Source organism: Syngnathus scovelli, chromosome 11 (genome assembly GCF_024217435.2).
Source record: "Syngnathus scovelli strain Florida chromosome 11, RoL_Ssco_1.2, whole genome shotgun sequence".
Classification (NCBI taxonomy): domain Eukaryota; kingdom Metazoa; phylum Chordata; class Actinopteri; order Syngnathiformes; family Syngnathidae; genus Syngnathus; species Syngnathus scovelli.
The window spans coordinates 486,208-503,812 of NC_090857.1; the positions used below are offsets into that span (position 1 = coordinate 486,208).

The 17,605-nt window shown below is 43.8% G+C and overlaps 3 protein-coding genes across 16 annotated transcripts in view; 2 read left to right on the plus strand and 1 right to left on the minus strand.

Moving 5' to 3' along the window:
* plekha6 (pleckstrin homology domain containing, family A member 6) overlaps positions 1–8,586 on the plus strand; it is a 31,233-nt gene extending 22,647 nt beyond the window's left edge. For 9 of the 14 annotated variants that reach the window (XM_049733947.2, XM_049733950.2, XM_049733944.2 and 6 more), the window contains 13 exons: positions 159–308; positions 445–540; positions 714–825; positions 931–1,070; positions 2,663–2,830; positions 3,375–3,450; positions 3,703–3,800; positions 4,297–4,455; positions 4,713–4,865; positions 4,938–5,071; positions 5,246–5,394; positions 5,665–5,768; positions 6,316–8,586. In XM_049733947.2, coding sequence (XP_049589904.1) covers positions 159–308; positions 445–540; positions 714–825; positions 931–1,070; positions 2,663–2,830; positions 3,375–3,450; positions 3,703–3,800; positions 4,297–4,455; positions 4,713–4,865; positions 4,938–5,071; positions 5,246–5,394; positions 5,665–5,750 — 1,521 coding nt within the window. In that variant the 3' untranslated portion in view covers positions 5,751–5,768; positions 6,316–8,586. Of the gene's footprint in view, positions 1–158; positions 309–444; positions 541–713; positions 826–930; positions 1,071–2,662; positions 2,831–3,374; positions 3,451–3,702; positions 3,801–4,296; positions 4,482–4,712; positions 4,866–4,937; positions 5,072–5,245; positions 5,395–5,664; positions 5,769–6,315 lie in introns of those variants that run through there. The other 5 variants (XR_011087727.1, XM_068652372.1, XM_049733946.2 and 2 more) reach the window with 5 other exon arrangements.
* Positions 8,587–8,730: 144 nt separating this feature from the next.
* On the plus strand, positions 8,731–10,988 carry golt1a (golgi transport 1A). The gene is made up of 5 exons (XM_049733966.2): positions 8,731–9,306; positions 9,386–9,477; positions 9,549–9,727; positions 9,848–9,911; positions 10,041–10,988. Exons 1-5 carry the CDS (start codon positions 9,282–9,284, stop codon positions 10,068–10,070), a joined length of 390 nt encoding a protein of 129 aa, XP_049589923.1. The 5' UTR covers positions 8,731–9,281; the 3' UTR covers positions 10,071–10,988.
* A 49-nt stretch (positions 10,989–11,037) lies between these two features.
* csf1a (colony stimulating factor 1a (macrophage)) lies at positions 11,038–16,666 on the minus strand. The gene is made up of 7 exons (XM_049734429.1): positions 16,532–16,666; positions 14,236–14,349; positions 13,919–13,981; positions 12,432–12,602; positions 12,075–12,267; positions 11,777–11,824; positions 11,038–11,048 (listed from the first exon to the last, which is right to left on the minus strand). Exons 1-7 carry the CDS (start codon positions 16,562–16,564, stop codon positions 11,038–11,040), a joined length of 633 nt encoding a protein of 210 aa, XP_049590386.1. The 5' UTR covers positions 16,565–16,666.
* Positions 16,667–17,605: the final 939 nt, after the last annotated feature.

The following is a 17,605-nucleotide window of genomic DNA, read 5'->3' on the forward strand; positions in this document are numbered from 1 at the left end:
CTGTAACATGGCTTTGTATTTAACGAGGAGCGTGCAAAACATACGTACGTAAATCTTCATCATAGCGTAGGCATAGTATGAAACCTCAGTTGGAAACCCTAACCCTAGTTTGAAAGCCTAACCTAAGAGGATGTTGCTGTCGTGGTCGCTGTTTACAGGACAGCCTCGAGGAGGCGTTGGTGGCTACTCATCAGGAGATGGAGAAGTACCAGAACCAACCCGTGGCCATGGAAAAGCTACATATCAAAAAGGAAACGCTACAAAAGCAGCTAATCAACATCAGAGGGGAGCTTTCCCAGGCCTCCAATGTAAGACAAAGCCAGATGCTTGCCTTTTACACTTGGAGTTGCTTTTGAAAAACCTCTCAAAGTCACTGTCAATTGCCATGGCAAAACATCCTTTGCCCAACTGCAGAAACAATGCAATCACAAAGTGTACTTGCAGGCTTTAACTACCACTCGTATGGAATTTGAAGCATTAGAGGAGGAGGCTCATGCCATTCATGGAGATCTCTGGGAACAACTTAACGCAGGCATCCAGGTAATTGCTTTCATCTTTCACTCCAAATCTGGACCGGGAAGGTGGAGACACCTTTTTGAGTCCGTATTCTTTCTGCAATGATGTCATCTTTATGTAAATTGACAAAAAGAAGTAGTATGTGATTCAACTGCACATTTTGCAAAGATCTCTTCTCATATGGTATTCCTTTGTAGAGCGAATTGGTTCGAAGGCACATCCAGAAAGAGTTTTGGAGAGTCCAGGATGTATTAGAGGGTCTGCACAAGAATCACTCATCCAGAGGCACGGACACAGCAAAGCACAAAGGTATCCTCAGAAATAAAAGCATGCGCTTTGCTACAAGTGCAAGTGTCTCACTATCAATCCATCAATCCATCAATCAATCACCTGTCTCCCTCTCTTCATCTGCAGTGGCCAGTGGTGCTTCGGGCTCCTTTAGCACCAATAGTCCAGCCAGTCCCCTCAGCTCAGTAAGCCTCACCAGCCCTCTAGGCCCTTACTCCCCAGTGCCCGGCTCCCAGGTCTCCCCCTCTAAACAGCTGGGCCCGGAGGTAAGCACCGGACACACCCAGCGAGGAGTCCATCCTTTTTCAACACCCGTCTCACACTCTAGAAGCAAGCCTACCCCTAAACCTCGTCCCAAATCTTGCGTCGTGCCTCAGTTCGACACTGAATCTAGTCCCAAAACAAGACCAACAAGTTACAGGGAACCTGACAAAAGCACAAATGCTGAAAAGATGAACGCAGCCGTTAGCTGTGAATGCGCATTTCCTCCGTCGGCCTTAGTTTTGCAGAGTCTGAACGAATCCTCGGGTAGATTGGATACTGTGATTGAGGAAACAACGGATCAAAGTATCGCAAGCAGGTTTGGAAAGGCTTCCAAAGCCACACATATTGACTTTCTCCAAGTACAATGCCAGGACTCTACTTCCAATCAGCATTCAGACTTGGTACAAGATCACATGCAACTCCAAGATTTTGCTTGGATAAGGTCAAATATCTGCAGCCAAGAGGTCAAGGTCGGACAAAGAAAAGATGTATTTCCTGACACCATTCATGCATCTCCACTGTTAGTAGAATATCCAAATGGTGAGGGGAACAGGCACTTTACTGTGCCTGAATCTCCGATCCTGCTTTTCCAGGACATCTTTCAAACGAATGTGCTAACGTCATGCCATGGCCCAGATTTCCCACTTGCTGACACGCAACAGCACCAGCAAGTATTCCATCCGACACGTCATGCTAAAATGCCGGCTCGCCCCTACGATCAAACGGAAGCTCACGCTGATCCGATGCTTTGTATGGTAACGCAATCGGATTCATCAAGTCAGCCTTCAGATAAGGTTTTTATGCAGACTCATCTTTAGAAAATGATTGAACTTCCTTAGACTCCTTAGATCCTGGTTATTACAGTCGTCACATCCCACTTTAAAAAAAAAAAAAATAGAACCGTTAAGACATTAACATATGTATACACACGCGCGTTAGAAATGATTTGAACTCAGTGGGATTACAATGGGATTCAATATGTTCCAGATGATATGCTGACTTTTTTTGCTGGGCGAACTATCCTCACAACGTCCGGTTTTGAAGAAATGAATGTTTACTCATGTCCAACATTGGTCATCCAAAATAAGTCAACACTATGGTGCACGTCTATTCAATTCTACATATCAGAAGAATTAGCTCGACCACTAAAAGGATGAAAAATATCAACATGACTTTCCAGATCTTGTTTGCTGAGTCTGAAATCGGATTGGAAAAAAGCCATTGCCGATCATGCGTCATCAGTGAAGGGCAGATTACAGTGACATGGCAACACAACGAGGAATAAATCTGAAAAGCTAATGCTCCATTTACGCAACTGGAGTGAGGCTGGCCAACCGAGAGAATGGCTATGAAATGAGGATAAAATAGTGGTGAAACTAAAAGAATTGAATTTCATTCAAGTTGTAAATGTAGTAGGTTGCTACTGATAGGTGATTCCTGGGCACATGCGTACGTACTTGTTTCCTCACTCCTTGCTACTCTGCATTTAGCTGGCTTGTTTTCACTCCCGCTGATGCGCACAGTTCTCTTGCTTCAACCTTTTCCATGTTTTGCTTCCTTTCTTGCTTGGTATTCTTCTCTTCTGGTGATCTAGGAAAGTGCACCCCCAAGGCCCCCGCTCCCCAAGTCCTATTTCCCTTTGGAATCCTCCACTACCTTTCCCCCCTCCATTCCCCCCTTGCCCTTTGACAGCACCATCTGGCTACGCGGCTTGGGCATCGATGATGATTACTTTGATGTTGAAGATTCTCACGTCAGAAAGGTATTTTGTAGATTCCACGTCTGCCGTGCCCCACCCGTAAATGTTTCTCACCGTCACGTTTTTGAATGCGCTTCATCCGACACCGCTGTCTGTCGGCCGAATCTGATAGGCTTTGGTCCGAGTCGACGATTTGTCGCTAATTCCAAACCGTGTCAAACCAATGCTCTGCATTTGTATTTGAAATGCACTGCAAACCAAGGCTCTGCACCAATGATTTTGGAGTAGTCGTCAAACATGTGGCGCATACGCAAGTCACCTCATGGATACATTTGGAGTGACCGTTTCATCTTACACAGTAACTTATTGTAATAGGTGAAAGATTTTGAACGATTAAAGCTGCCTGAGCTGGTGTGATCAGGCGCGAGAAGTAATGCATTGCTCGTGCCATTAAAGTACACTGTCTGTCGATGTTCAATGGAAAGAAGCGCACGAGGAAAGAATCGAGTCTTAAATCGTATTTGCTCCATTCAGATGCTTTATGTTCTCATCTAGGAGGGATGTTCAATCGCTCAAGTATACGTAGTATCGATCTTCTCCCTTACAGATGACTTTTGGAGGTCCGAATAATACGAGTGTGCCACAAGACCAAGGGCTGGAAAGGCAATCCAGCATCAAGAAAGGTACAACAATTGAGGTTTTCATGCGATAAGTTAATTTACTGAGTCCGACTCAGCTGATGATTATTATCCTGTGGTTGGTACAGAGCAACTCATGGGACATGGGATTAACATGCCCTCTGGCATGTTTGGAAGCCAGATGAAAGAGCAAATCAAAATGCATAACAATGATGCTTTGTCATGCACAAGAGAATCATGCTTTGAGCGCACATAATCTCCTTTCCCACGGTTGTGACCAAATCTTGTTGCTTTCAGGGCTCCTTTCAAGAACCAAGTCACCTGCTGATGATTCACCTAGCTGGCCTGCTGGACTTTCCCGTCAGAATGGGAGAATGGCTAATGGGATTTCCAGGGTAAGTCAACCAAACACGAGCAGCCAGTCAAGCTACGTACGTCTCGCTTCAAGCTTCAAATATAACTTGTCATGTGGAATTCAATCCATGGATTCAATTGAGAACAATACAGTAGGGTCTTTTTCAGTCTCACTGAAAAACGATGAGTTGGTATCGCTAGGGAAATACCGTTAGCAGTCAGTCGAGGAAATGAAAAGCTGGACAAAGCGTCCACCTTGCATTTATTTGCTCCCCAATTTTGAAACTATTTATACAGGCCTCCGAGATGGGAAAGCATAACAGAACCCCAAAAAAAAAAACAATGCGTGTAACAATGGCCGAATCTCGCTCTCGAGACAAAACGCGTTATGTTGTGCCTAACGTTCCGACCATCTTGGTGAGGATAAATCAGTTTGGAAAATGGATGGATCAAGTTGAATGGTCTAAAACGCTTGAGTCCACCACTCATTCTGATATTTGAAATGTCACATGTTTTCTCTCGCGGTCTTTGACGCAGGAACGTCCGAAGAGCGCGGTGTTTCCAGCTGAGCTTCGGTCAAAGATGAGTGTGGAGGAACAAAATGAAAGGATCCGGCGCAACCAGAGCAGCTCTGTACGAGACAAAAGGAGGAGTCTCAATCTGTCAGGCGTGCAGTCTCCCGCCGGCTACAAACTGGTATTTTGCCTCTGCCACTGTGAAATGTTGAGGAAGCCCACTTATGTTCTTGGACTGCTTGCTTGCTCGTTTGTTTCGAATGATTGGCCCCGTTTTTGTCAAATGTGGCTTGCGCTCTGTGACCATGCAATGTTCCCCCTGAAAAATGCCAATCTGGTTTTGCTCCATCAGCAGTCCAAACTGACTGTCAACAGTACCGATGCACTATGAACTGGAGAGCCACTGCTTTAATATACGGTAAACCCTCATGTGTGCAGATTCGACGGCGGCTAACAGCTCACGAGATTGACATCAATGACTTAGAGGCAGCAGTCAGAGGTCAGGGACTGGAGTCACCTCGCGAGGAAATTGCCCGCTTGAGACGCTCGCGGGTCGAACCCGAACATTATGATCTGGACATTAAGAGAGAGGTAATTCTTGACCAATTACATAGTATATGAATTCCATATCATTTCTGACTAATGATACATTGTACCTCTTAGCTAATGGCTCCGGAGAAGGTTATTATCCCAGAGCGCTACCTGGAAATGGAAGACAACACCCCTTTGAGTCCAGAAGAGCAGAAGGAAAAGCAGAAGAAACTTGAGCGGATCAAAACTCTGATTGCCAAATCCAAGTATGTTTGTCACAGGATTGAAAAGGTTCATTCAAAACTCAATTTCCATTTTGTTAGTTTGAGCAACAACAACGACAAAACAATCTGTAGTTTGTGGGGGGGGGGGAACCCAAACCCAAACCTTCCAGTTCTCACCTGTCTGTGTGTGTGTGTGTTTGTTGTGCCTTTGCTCAGTCTGCAAAATGTTGTTCCTGCCTTGGACGGGCCTGTGGAGGGTGGAGCCCCAGTCAATTCCCAGCAGCAATTGCAGGAGCAGGAAAAGCGCATTGAGATCTCCTGCGCTCTGGCTGCCGAAGCCTCTCGTCGCAGCCGCCTTCTCTCGGGTGAGCCGATCCGTCGAAAAGATCCTATGCTGTTTGTCTGAAAAATATTGTTGGAGACATCATGACATAGTCACAAAGTGCCTGAGAATTGCTTCCCGCAGATATGACGATGTTGTTGTTACGTATGTTGTGTTGCGCCCTATTAACAGGCACAAACAACCTCAAGGGTGTTGTTTGTGTGATTGCATGCCGCAATGAGGGAGAAAATCCCGTCTTGAGTTCCTTGACGTCTTTATTTTTGATGCTTTCCCTTCCTTCATTTGACTCCAGCCCAGTGCGCCCCAGATCCCCTCACTTCCCCAACCAGCCTGCACTCTCCCCCTTCCTCTGCTGACTTTCCCACCTCCTCATTATGAATGCCTGAACGGGACCAGGTGAGTGACTGTTCACCGATCGACCGACCGTTTTCCTCTGGCGCCTTGCTTCACTGGCTGAAGAAGTGGAGCGATTAGAAAAAGAATTGATGCGTCTTGACTGCACTTTGACTTTTGCATTTTGCATTCACTGGAAATCAAGGCAGGCGGCGCACTGCCGCACGCACGCACATCCGCCTCGCAGTTCAGAGGTGCGGGCTTCCGTTTGGGATCCGGCCTTCCTGTGCGGAGTTTGCATGTTCTCCCCGTGCCTGCGTGGATTTCCTTCGGGTGCTCCGTATTCCTCCCACATTTCAAGAAGCTGCGTGGTAGTTTGAAATAATAGAAATAATAAGACCATAATGAGAGAAAAGCTGCAAATTTAGTACAATGTGAATGCATGGGTGAGCGGAGGAAATGGCCAGTGCACTAAAGCATGGTAAAAGTATCAAGTCCTAGTAATGGTCATCTTCAAAAGAAAACTAACGCCACTGCTCGCTACTATTTGACGCCTGAAAATGTATTCCCTTTGACATTCTCTCTTTACTCTACATTTTGTTGCCTGCAGCTCAAGCCCTGTCTGCTGTCAAGTTTGATGGAGCGTCCTTTTGAGGACTTACTGTGCGAAATGTACAAAGAAGATTACCTCAAACAAACAAACAAAGTGACATGAACTTTTGAAGCGCCCCATCCAACAAAAGCATGGCCAGCTGTCGACATGGCGATGAGGGAATGGAGCGTTTGTCTCCTTCCAAGGAATCAATCTCTCTCTACACTACAGGCTTAGTAAATATCAAGAGCCCAGCTTTGAAGTTCTCAAGTCCTCCAAAGCAGTTGCCAGTATATAGCCGATGTTCCCTGGGCCAGTACAAGAGCTCTCTATACGTCGTGTAATATATCAAAATTATGTCAACATAATGTAGCTCAGGATAATTTAGAGATAACTGACAGACTGTGAATGAAAGACAGGTAGCATAAGAAGGTTGCATTCTTGAACGATCTGCAGTAATAAGAGCTGGTTTCGTATTTTAAAATGCTCAATGACACCTCAAACCCATTCGTTTGAGGTTGGGCCTTTAACCACGATAACGGCCAAAGGAACCTTGACAATTGGCACACGCACACTCGGTCATTGTGAAGAAAAAAAAAACATTCTCTCGTGGATGGTAGAATGGGGCTGCACGAATCACATTAGGATCTTGTTTTCGGCTTGGGAAAATTGTCGTATTTCTGGTGGGGGTGGGGGCCAGAAATAATTCCAAAATTGACTTGGGTGATGTGCCAGAGGTATTTTGCAAGAGCCACAAATGAGTCCAAAAGCAAGCATTGGTGCAGGCAGGCAGGCAGGCAGGCAGGCAGGCAGGCAGGCAGGCAGGCAGGCAGGCTACGATGCGCAGCTCATCCACAGATTTATTCCAACACATTGTATAGACATAACGCTGCTCAAGAAATGAAAGCGGTACACATGTATGTTTCCAATGATGGATATTTGTTGAAAAGAAGTAAGCTACACACGTTCAGTGGAAATAGAAGTGACCTTAGAAGTGGAACTCAAAAGATTGTCTGTGCAAGTTGGCGGGGAAATACAGTATCTGAGAAATACTGTCTCACAAGAAAATGGTTACATTTCATGCAAACACGCATTGCGGTAGGTCTAAAATGCGTTTGATACCTTTTCATTTGGATAGTGACATTCCAAATCATTTTCATACGACGAGTCAGTCAAGTTTTGAAAGATAAATGTAGTGCCAATACAAGTCCACAATGGCCAGCATAATGATAGATTTGAATGGAATCCAAAGACATTTTAACTACTTATAAATCTTGTCTAATTGTACATTTTGGGACTTTATTTCTATTTACTATGGCACTTATTTCTCGTCATCATATATGTAGCTTTAAGAGCTCAACTATGTGAATATTGGTCCAGAATGAACTACCTTTATAAATCAGACCTTTATACATCCCGTCTTGTGTATCACCCACCATTTCCATTTTCCTTTCTTCAACTCAATGTCCAAGTGGCCTGTCTTTGTGATTTCAAGGAAATGGGGGGGGGGTTCCTTTTATGCTGAAAGCAGTTGTGCTCCTCACTAAGCAAAAACAAAACAAAGATTTATTAGATGGATCTCTATTTTTTCTTTTTTTTAAGAAAGGCAATATGCTCAAAAGTGGCAGTACTTCTATTTTTAGATGCATGGAAAGACAAGATGTCATTTTTACACTTTTCATCAACAAAAGATTTGCTTTAAGTTTGTTGCGCTTTTGGATCGATTGAACATAGATTGATATTTTTCAATAGATGGAAACATGTCAGCATGGTTCCCGCCCGCCCGCCGGTCCGCCCACCCGCCCGCAAGTGGTTTTCAATGTTTATGTTGGTGTTTTGGTCCAAGAATATTGGGTGGTTCTTCTGGTATATTTTCCAAATCCCCCAGGTTGTCTGCCCTTCTCTTCTGTATAGCAACTATTACTATGGTGGAAGAAAAATGTACAAACTATGCAAATGATTCAAAAGAAAGTCCAAAAGACAATGTGCTTGCTTTCACAAAACTTTGCAATAAAGTGAATGTATCCAAAAGTCTTTTTTCCAGCCAGATGCTTTAGAGTTCATCACAGTATTTTGTATGATAAAGTACTATGTCTTGTTTGGAATGAAAATACAGTACACATGTACGTATGTATGCTCTTTAACGCCACTTGCTAATGAGGTATTTCACTGCCAAAAACACTGCGAGAGACTACTGAGGTGAAACCTGCTTAACATCAACAAGCGCATTCATTATGATGATGATGCTCTTCAGTCTTGCTGTATGTCGAAATAAAAGGCAAAATCAAATCACGTTGTCGTTCATGTTGAACGGTAGACCATGCGCACAACCTCATGTGTTGAGAGTTGTGTTCACAATAATGTTGAGTTCATCATGTTGGTCAAATGGAGTCTGAATGACGTAATACAATCAAACCCAGGCCGCGAAAGCTCCGCATCCTACCCACTGGACCATCAGGTCTGCTGACAATGAATGAATGAATGAATGATTGAGTTTATTTAAAGGACAGCATGGAATACCATAAATCATTGTCACATCAGAAACAATAACCAGATTTAGCAGAGGTGCTATTTTCCACCCGTCGTCCTTCATGGTTGCTAGCGTGCTATCACACTGGCTTCCAATAATGTGAACTCTGCTGATGTGTTTCTCACGATGACCATCCAATATTGAAAATATGTACGTACGTATGTAAAAATCCTTGCGTGTGCAGCAGTCGGTGATGTTAATGGCCACCTCAACAGTGTACAGTGTAGTACATGCAATCAGCTGCAAAGAGTAGACAACCAATCAATCACGCCAGCCGGACCAAGGATCAATGATCTCACTGTAGGGCAGGGCGAGTCTGCATGCTTCTAGTTAATCTTCACCTCACATTGGCTACGTGACACAATCAGCACTCAAAGGTCAGATGAGAAAAAGATAGCACTCAGTCATTGAAAAGCACAGTACTGGAAGAGAAACCATCGGAAGGATTACTACCATGGTTGCCGTTACCGAGTTTCAGAGTAAGTCTTCTATGTTGCTTTGAAGTGCAACAACATTCAAACAATTTGATGTTGAAATGGAAAATGTCCTTCCTTTCAGAGATTGGAATTGGCCTGGTGGGATTTGCGTTGTTTTTTCTGCTCTTTGGTGTATTGCTCTACTTTGATTCTGTTTTGCTGGCCTTTGGGAACGTAAGCCGTATTCAATTGGACACTTTCTCGTCCAAAATAGGTTTCATTCTAATCCTTTTCTCTGTTCTCAGATTCTGTTTTTGACAGGTTTAACGTTCATCATAGGCTTCAAGAGGACATTTCACTTCTTCTTCCAAAGACACAAGTTCCGAGGCTCCTTCTTCTTCCTGGGAGGTGTGTCGTTAGTGCTGTGCCGTTGGCCCATCATCGGTATGCTCGTGGAGGGATACGGCTTTGTCCTTTTGTTCAGGTCAGTTACAGACAAGGTGTAACCAAATGAATTTGGATGACGTGCTTTGAATGGGATTCCAGTTCAAATATACAAACAAACACCCGCTTTAGTATATTGATGTTGACTTTGTGTCCATAGGTCTTTCTTTCCAATGGCCTTGGCATTTGTGCTGTCAGTGGTCAACATCCCATTCCTCAATGCTGTAAGAATATTTTCCCAGTAGCTCAACACACAATTGGCTTCATTTCCAATTGCTTTTCTTTTCTTTTCTTATTTTTCTTTTTTTACTCTCACTACGATTGGCAATCACATGCTTCTCTTTCCTTCATAGTTTTTGCAGAGTGGTTCCAGCATGGTCTAAGAGAACATTTCCACACTGAAGGATTGATCAAACGTTGTTCAGATACAGAAGGAGAGACTCTCAACCACTTCATTCTTAGTACATTTCACCACAGTATTCAAAAATTGACCGTGTATTTACTCCACGTGAACTAGTACGTGCAGTACACGGTGTAACGCTTAGACCTCGGTGTGTATTTCAGACTTTTTTATTTATGAACATTTGTTGCACATTGGATATACAATGAGTCAAACCCTTTTTGTTGCATGACTTATCCAGTGGCTCTTAATGTGTTCAAAAAATCAATTGCAGTAACATGACATCCAACGGTTTGTGGATGTCTTGGAGACAACGGAGCCAAAGTATTTTGTTTGCATTTCAAATTGGATTTCATTACCGCAGTCGACTGTGGTTTGCCGCTGGACTTTGATTGGCTTTGATGATAGGAATATGCGTATCGTTCTCATGATCTGAAAATGAGCTGATTGTTTCTGGGCAGCCGTCCTCATCCTGCTACCAGGGAAGGAACGCACAAATGGTTAGTTAGCCTGTGCAAAAGAATAATAATTGACATTCAAAAAAGGCTGAAGAGCAAACCAACATTCGATGCAAGAACTCAATTTGCTTGCGCACATTTTCACAAAAAGTAAACTTACTTAAGATTTCCATTCGACGTGACCGTATGCTTTCCTGATTGTCACTTCGATCCCCAAATGAATCATAATAAATCCTCATACAACAGGTTGTATGCACGTGTGTGGGTGCGTGGTTGTTTTCAGGGTTTTTGTACTATGAACTTTTTTGTAGCTCTTCGTAGAGTAATTAAACAAACGTCAAGGAATCATTTTTACAACCATTTTACTTTATGAAATTACAGCAGAGCTTTTTCAAAATCAGACAGCTTTGCTTTGTGAAAATAAAGTTTACTGTTGTACATAATGTGAATTTAACATTGTTTATTGTTTAATAAAACCCTTGCTTCAGTTCCCTAGTATTGACCTGTAAAAAAAAGAAAAGAAAACGCCTCTTAATTGAAGTTGTTGAGCTTGCAAGATGTTGTAAAACCTTGGCTGGCAGTCTCACACATCCATCCATCCATCCATCCATCCATCCATCCATCCATCCATCCATCCATCCATCCATCCATCCATCCATCCATCCATCCATCTGTCATCCATCCATCTGTCATCCATCCATCTGTCATCCATCCATCCATCCATCCATCCATCCATCCATCCATCCATCCATCCATCCATCCATCCATCCATCCATCCATCCATCCATCCATCCATCCATCCATCCATCCATCCATCTGTCATCCATCCATCCATCCATCCATCTGTCATCCATCCATCCATCCATCCATCTGTCATCCATCCATCTGTCATCCATCCATCCATCCATCCATCCATCCATCCATCCATCCATCCATCCATCCATCCATCCATCCATCCATCCATCCACCCAAGGCCATCCATCCATCCATCCATCCATCCATCCATCCATCCATCCATCCATCCATCCATCCATCCATCCATCCATCCATCCATCCATCCATCCATCCATCCATCCATCCATCCATCCATCCATCCATCCATCCATCCATCCATCCATCCATCCATCCATCCATCCATCCATCCATCCATCCATCCATCCATCCATCCATCCATCCATCCATCCATCCATAGATACATAGATACATACATACATATGCCATACGTACGTACCGGCTATTGGAGGAGACGGGCTTTCTTTGTGGCCTCCTTCTGCTTCACCTGAAATGAAGATTGCAACAAATTTCACCAATCCAACGTGACATTTATTAAGGCATCTGGCTTCACAGTAAAACAAAACGACAAAATAACGGTTAAATAGATAGCAGGTAAATTATACGGCGGTAGCTGAGAGTTTCAACGTGGCAAAAGTTGTCATTACTATTTATGTCTGTGTTTTTAAGAAGGTGAAAAATGTTGAGGTACCACTGTGCAGCATTTGTTTTACATGTGAGGATTTTTTTTTCTTTACCTGAGGTGCTGGTAGGTGTAAATTGAGTGGCATTTAAATAATCTCCGGCCGAATATTCAGATTGACAATTCCAGTCCACAGGGCAAGTGCTTAATGTCATCAGTTTCATATACATCCGGATCACACGTTGGGCTTTTTTCAGCGCCTCCCTTGGTGAGCTTTCTACCATCTTCAATAACCTTGAGGGACTGTCCTAAATACACACAGAAATGGCCTTATTTTTAAAAGATGGGTTCCCCCCAAAATGAGGATAACATGAGACTAATCAGGAAGAATGACTATTAATATTATCTCCATAGAGGCCCATTTCCAGCAACCATCCATTGCGTTTGTCGATTGCGCTCATGAAAATCTTACCTCAATCTCTTCATTTATTTCCGATATACATCCTTGGGAGTAAAGGTGGTAGATGGCCTTTTCCACAGTGTCGACATATCTCCCATTGTCTGAATTCCTACTGTAATGGAAATGCGTTCTCAGAAGCTCAAGTACTTGTGGGAGCGCTGCTTTGACATAACAGATTTTACTCTGTAAGACATAATCAATCCACAAATAAGGACAGCAAAATATGAAAAGAGCAAGGCACGTTCTTGGAAAGCATTTAGGAGGATGCGCTTTCATTTTCCGACTCGTGTACATTTGCTGATTGCATAATAGGCTTTGGATGAGGCATCCGCTACTACATATACGCTTCACATTGCTGCTCTTCTTCTGCGCACATTTAACGAGAGAGAGTAAGCTACCAGATGAAAATAAGGCAGACTGGCACAGAGGATACATATGTCCTGCCATGAGTCACAGTCTTTAATGGTAAATATTGATCAAGTGTTCCAATTCTGTTCTTATGGGCGCGACAATTTCCGCAAACTCTAAAAATGCGATTTACGTCACCACTGTAGTGGAATTTTCCACACTCTTGTGTTCTACAATTCTTCTTGTCCTATTTCTAAACAGAGTCACTCGCCTGACTTGACTCGTGTGCCGGGAGCGTGGGATTGGTTCCCACTCAGTGGCAGTGGCAGTGGTGTGCACGTGGCTGGGACTGGTTGGCGCTCTCTATATGTGATGTGCCTTTTTCTTTTTTTTTGGAAATAATCATCAATCGAGATGTAGTTAGCTTTGCTGTTAAGATGTGAGTAAAACATCTGGTGAACTACCATCAACAAAATGAGATGATCACTTTGGACTGAGCTCAAAGTATGTACCACCTTGAGCGGGGTCTTTGTTGTCCAGATAATGATGATATCTTTTCCACAAAGCAATTTTGCAGCTTCTGAATTGGAGCTAGTCATAAGAGGGAGGCATGTGATAGCACTTATGACAACACTCCTTCCTACACTGTATCTCATTTCGTCTGGGTCATTTCTGCGCCCTATGACAGTCGGTGCTGCCCCCTCCCAGGTTGAATATTTCGATGCAATGCAAAGCAAATTGCACACGCTTGCCAGTTCCAATTCTCCCACGTCATACTAATTTTGCGTGTGCAGTGCTGTAACACATTTCTCATGAAGAAAAACCCCAAAGCTAACGGTGCAAATTCCCCTTTTAAATAGGGTAGTCTTTTAAATACAGTAGTCTTCACCATCCTTCCATTATCCGTACGGCTTGTTCCCGCCCCCGACAGGGGTGGCCTATCCCGGCAGTCATCGGGAAGCAAAGATTTTGCCCTATCAATTGATTTTGTACAATTTAGATTTTTATTTTTAGACTGCAATTGAGGTAGATACAAACCCAACAATCCATTTAATGTCATGGTTATAAAAAGACAAATTGTCAAAAACCGTCTTCAAATGAATAGGAATTGCCCAAAAGGCAGAAAACGTCGTGCGTTAATATGCACTTACCAAATTCAAATGTTCAGTAAACTGATAGATTAGTAAACAGCCATGGTCCAGTTGATTGTCAATCTACAAAGGGACAAAAGAGTGTTAGTTTTCTTTGAAAGACTCAAACAAAAGCAACCTGATATGTGACCAAGTTACGTATATTTCAATCAAGCGTTTCGTCTGAATAAAGTGTCCATGTAAACATAGCCGGTGTTGATCCATTTTCAAGAAATGGCTCCGTGTACTCTTTTAAGACAACACGATGTCTCTCAAAGGCCTATTGAAGCTCTGGCATAGTGGATGGACGGACGGACGGACGGACGGACGGTTCTCACCAGGCGATTGAGGCTCCGCAGGTGCTGCTGCGTTATTGAGTGTCGGCATGGACCGGGAACACCACCCAATACCAGGTGAAAGCAGACGATGAGAAACAAGCGCGGATGCCGAGCCTAAAGGAAAGGACAGATGATAAGTCGACAAATGAAAGGGCATATGTACGTATATTAGGGTAGTGTGGTCATCTCCCAACCCAGAGGTTGGCAGTTCCATGCCCTGCCACTGTGACCATGTTGAAGTATCCTCGAGCAAGCGACTGAACTCCAGGCCGCTCCTGATGCTATGTCACAACTCGGTGAATTAGGAAATGGTGTGAAAGTACCAAAGGTAGAAAAGCGCCATGGAAGTGAAAGTCAGACCTCTGGCTTGGGAGTCTTAGACGGCACATAGTACGTACGCGTGCATCCATTCGTCCACACAGATTACTTTCTGTCGTTTAGATCAGCTACTGCAAATGCTGTGACCGAGGCAAGCTGACCAATGATAGTATTAAGGAGCCACCTCTAGAAATAACAATTCCTAGAAAGCATTGCTATGCATACCATGCCTAAATATCAATAAAGACAGATACTCAACTCTGTGTGTCAGTGGTTCGACAAAGCCCGGAAGAGCAGGTCATGACCATACCAGCGTCAGAGCAGCTATTAGAAGAAGCAGGTGAGGGAGGCCGAACAAAGAGCTACCTGCACATAGTAGCAGGCTTTATTAAGACCCAGGCCTAATCCGAGGCGCAGATAACTAGCAAACAGCAACTTCAGTGCCAAACACGCACAAGAAAGTCATAATACACCACAAACCACGGAAGAGAACAGTCAACAAATAAAGCTGCAGTCTTGCAATTCTGCTTCCAATTCCAAACATTTGTTGGCTAATAAATTGCACATAGTGGTGGGTAATAGGTCACTTTAACCCAAGAGTAACATTTGAAAAGAACTCTATCGAGAGCAGAAGGAACCTAGCCGAGCCGGCAGAGCCGAGGAAGAGCCACTGCGCTGAGCCATGCGCTGCGCCATGATGCGCAACTCCGCTCAACACATGAGCGGTGTGCTGACAACAATGAATTGCGCAAAGTTCACGCATTAAAGGGATCGATCATCCATGGTGCATTTTTCACTGACAAGCACACATTATGTCTTCTTTGTTTTCTTCTTGTCTATCCATTCGTTTTGATGGAATAATGGAATGAGTGATGCCTTGAAAAATGGCCATTTTCGAGGAGGAATCTGGCCATGGCCCGTCCCTTCCCCACCCTTCATGTCTCGGTGGGAGTGACGACCCATCCATCACAGTTTGTCTATTCCAAATGATTGTAAATACACCCATCCATCCATCCGTCCGTCCGTCCGTCCGTCCGTCCGTCCGTCCGTCCGTCCATCCATCCATCCATCCATCCATCCATCCATCCATCCATACTGTGAGGCAGGCATGCTAACCCCTGCCCACTGAGCCACCCTACATTGATTGATCTACAAAGCAGTCCGCTTTTTCCGTTGCTCGTATCACTCGTGCACTTGTCCGGTCCGGCTTAGGGTTAAGCTCCGGTTGCGACCGTATTAAAGTGTTGCCATGGTATGATGTTGAAGCTGCTCGCAAAGGTCCATCGAAAGATTTGCGATTATTGTCACTTTTGGCATCCCACCTGCCACTGACAAAAGGTGTCGTCTGTCTCACTGCGGCAATGTCACCATTCTGTTGCACCTGATGTTGCCAGGTCGGTGCAGTCGTAAATTAGGAGAGGCACAACGTTACCCAACAACAACAACAGCACAAACAAATCTCGAGTGACCAAAATACAGAATGGCAAAATGATGAATCTATCTTAAACAACATGAAAGTGGATATTTGTCTCAACTCAACCTTAAGAATATGCACGCATCGTATTTTGCGGCGAAACATGTCATGACACCAACCAAGCGCCAGGCTTTCTTTTTTCTTGAAGCACCTGTCAAGTAGCACGCAATGAACATGTGAGGCCAAAGAACTCACCAAAGCAAGTCACAGATGAGAGAAATCGGAGAAGGAACTGGGGGTAAACCGCTCGACTGGATACTTTGCAAGTCGTCCTCTCGAACACCGAGTTCAAAAAGTAGGTTTGACATTCATTAGAAATAGCAAATAATAATAGAAGGAAGTCTCTCATTTGATTCATTTCTTTCCCTTGTTAGGTGAGGTGAGATGCTTACATGATCTTGATCTGTAGCAAAGTCATATTGCTTTAAATAACACAATGGAGCAAGAAGCAAATGATTTGAGCCACTAAACTGTATCGAGGGAACATTTGGACATGACTCTTACCTTAGTTGTCAAGTGTAGCGCGTGTGTGTTCATCTGGATGAGATGAAAAGCCAAACAAGTTTCAGCGTCATTTGCCCAACAATGGAGCCTGTAGAATCTCAGCCTGGGTGCTTGAAACTCCGAGTGTCTTGCGGAGGAGATCTGAAGACTCACTGAGCCACATCAGTCCATGCATATAGACGACATGGGTGGGAGGCTGGATCACAAGTGTTGACCGCCTGTCTCTGCCTTTGTAGAACCTCCTCCCACTTACTCACCGATGAGGCAGGTTAACAAATGTTCTGACAACCTCATTGTGATTTCTAGATTTTTAAAAAAGACATCTTTTTTTGGGTGTTATTGATTTGCATTTTTTAGTCCAACTCTATCTTGTGGTCGATTTAAATATTTAATGATGCAGCTGACGTTTTTGTTTTTTATTGATTGTATTGCGTCAAATTGGATTGCTCTCAAACTTGATGATGTCGTATTGAAGAGTTCGACCCTTTTGAATGGAATGGCCATATCTTGTGTATCAAGATATGGCTGAAATCTTCCCAAGCCATCGTATGAAGCGATGCATGGCATGCTCGAGACATTTCTTGAATTCTTACATTATTGCCCTACAAACATAACCACTTTGTTTTTGTATTGGATCGAGCACATGATATCTCCAAAGATTGTTAAATCTTATCGTACAGTCTCATCACAGCAAAGACCCTCAGGATAGGCAACATTATAAAATGGCTTTTCTTTTCACGTTATCACATGATAAGAAATCTTTCATTTTCCTTTTGCATTGTATCTTCAAAGTGTCAACGAACAGCTCTCTTGTCTCTTCATCTATCACTATCTCAAGCCTTTTAGATTGGGCAGTGATTTTAAATTGGAGCGCCTAAATCAGTTGTGTTGTTTCATCCAGCTGCTTGCTGCCTTTCTTTTCTCAACAGCACTTGGAAACACAAATCCATGCCTTGCTTCATTATATCTCGGTTGGACCGCTGTAATGCACCAGTCCTCCCTCCCTCCCTCCCTCCCTCCCTCAAGCGTCTCCGGTTGGTCCGACAGTGCTTGTAAGAGGGAGCACATAACCCC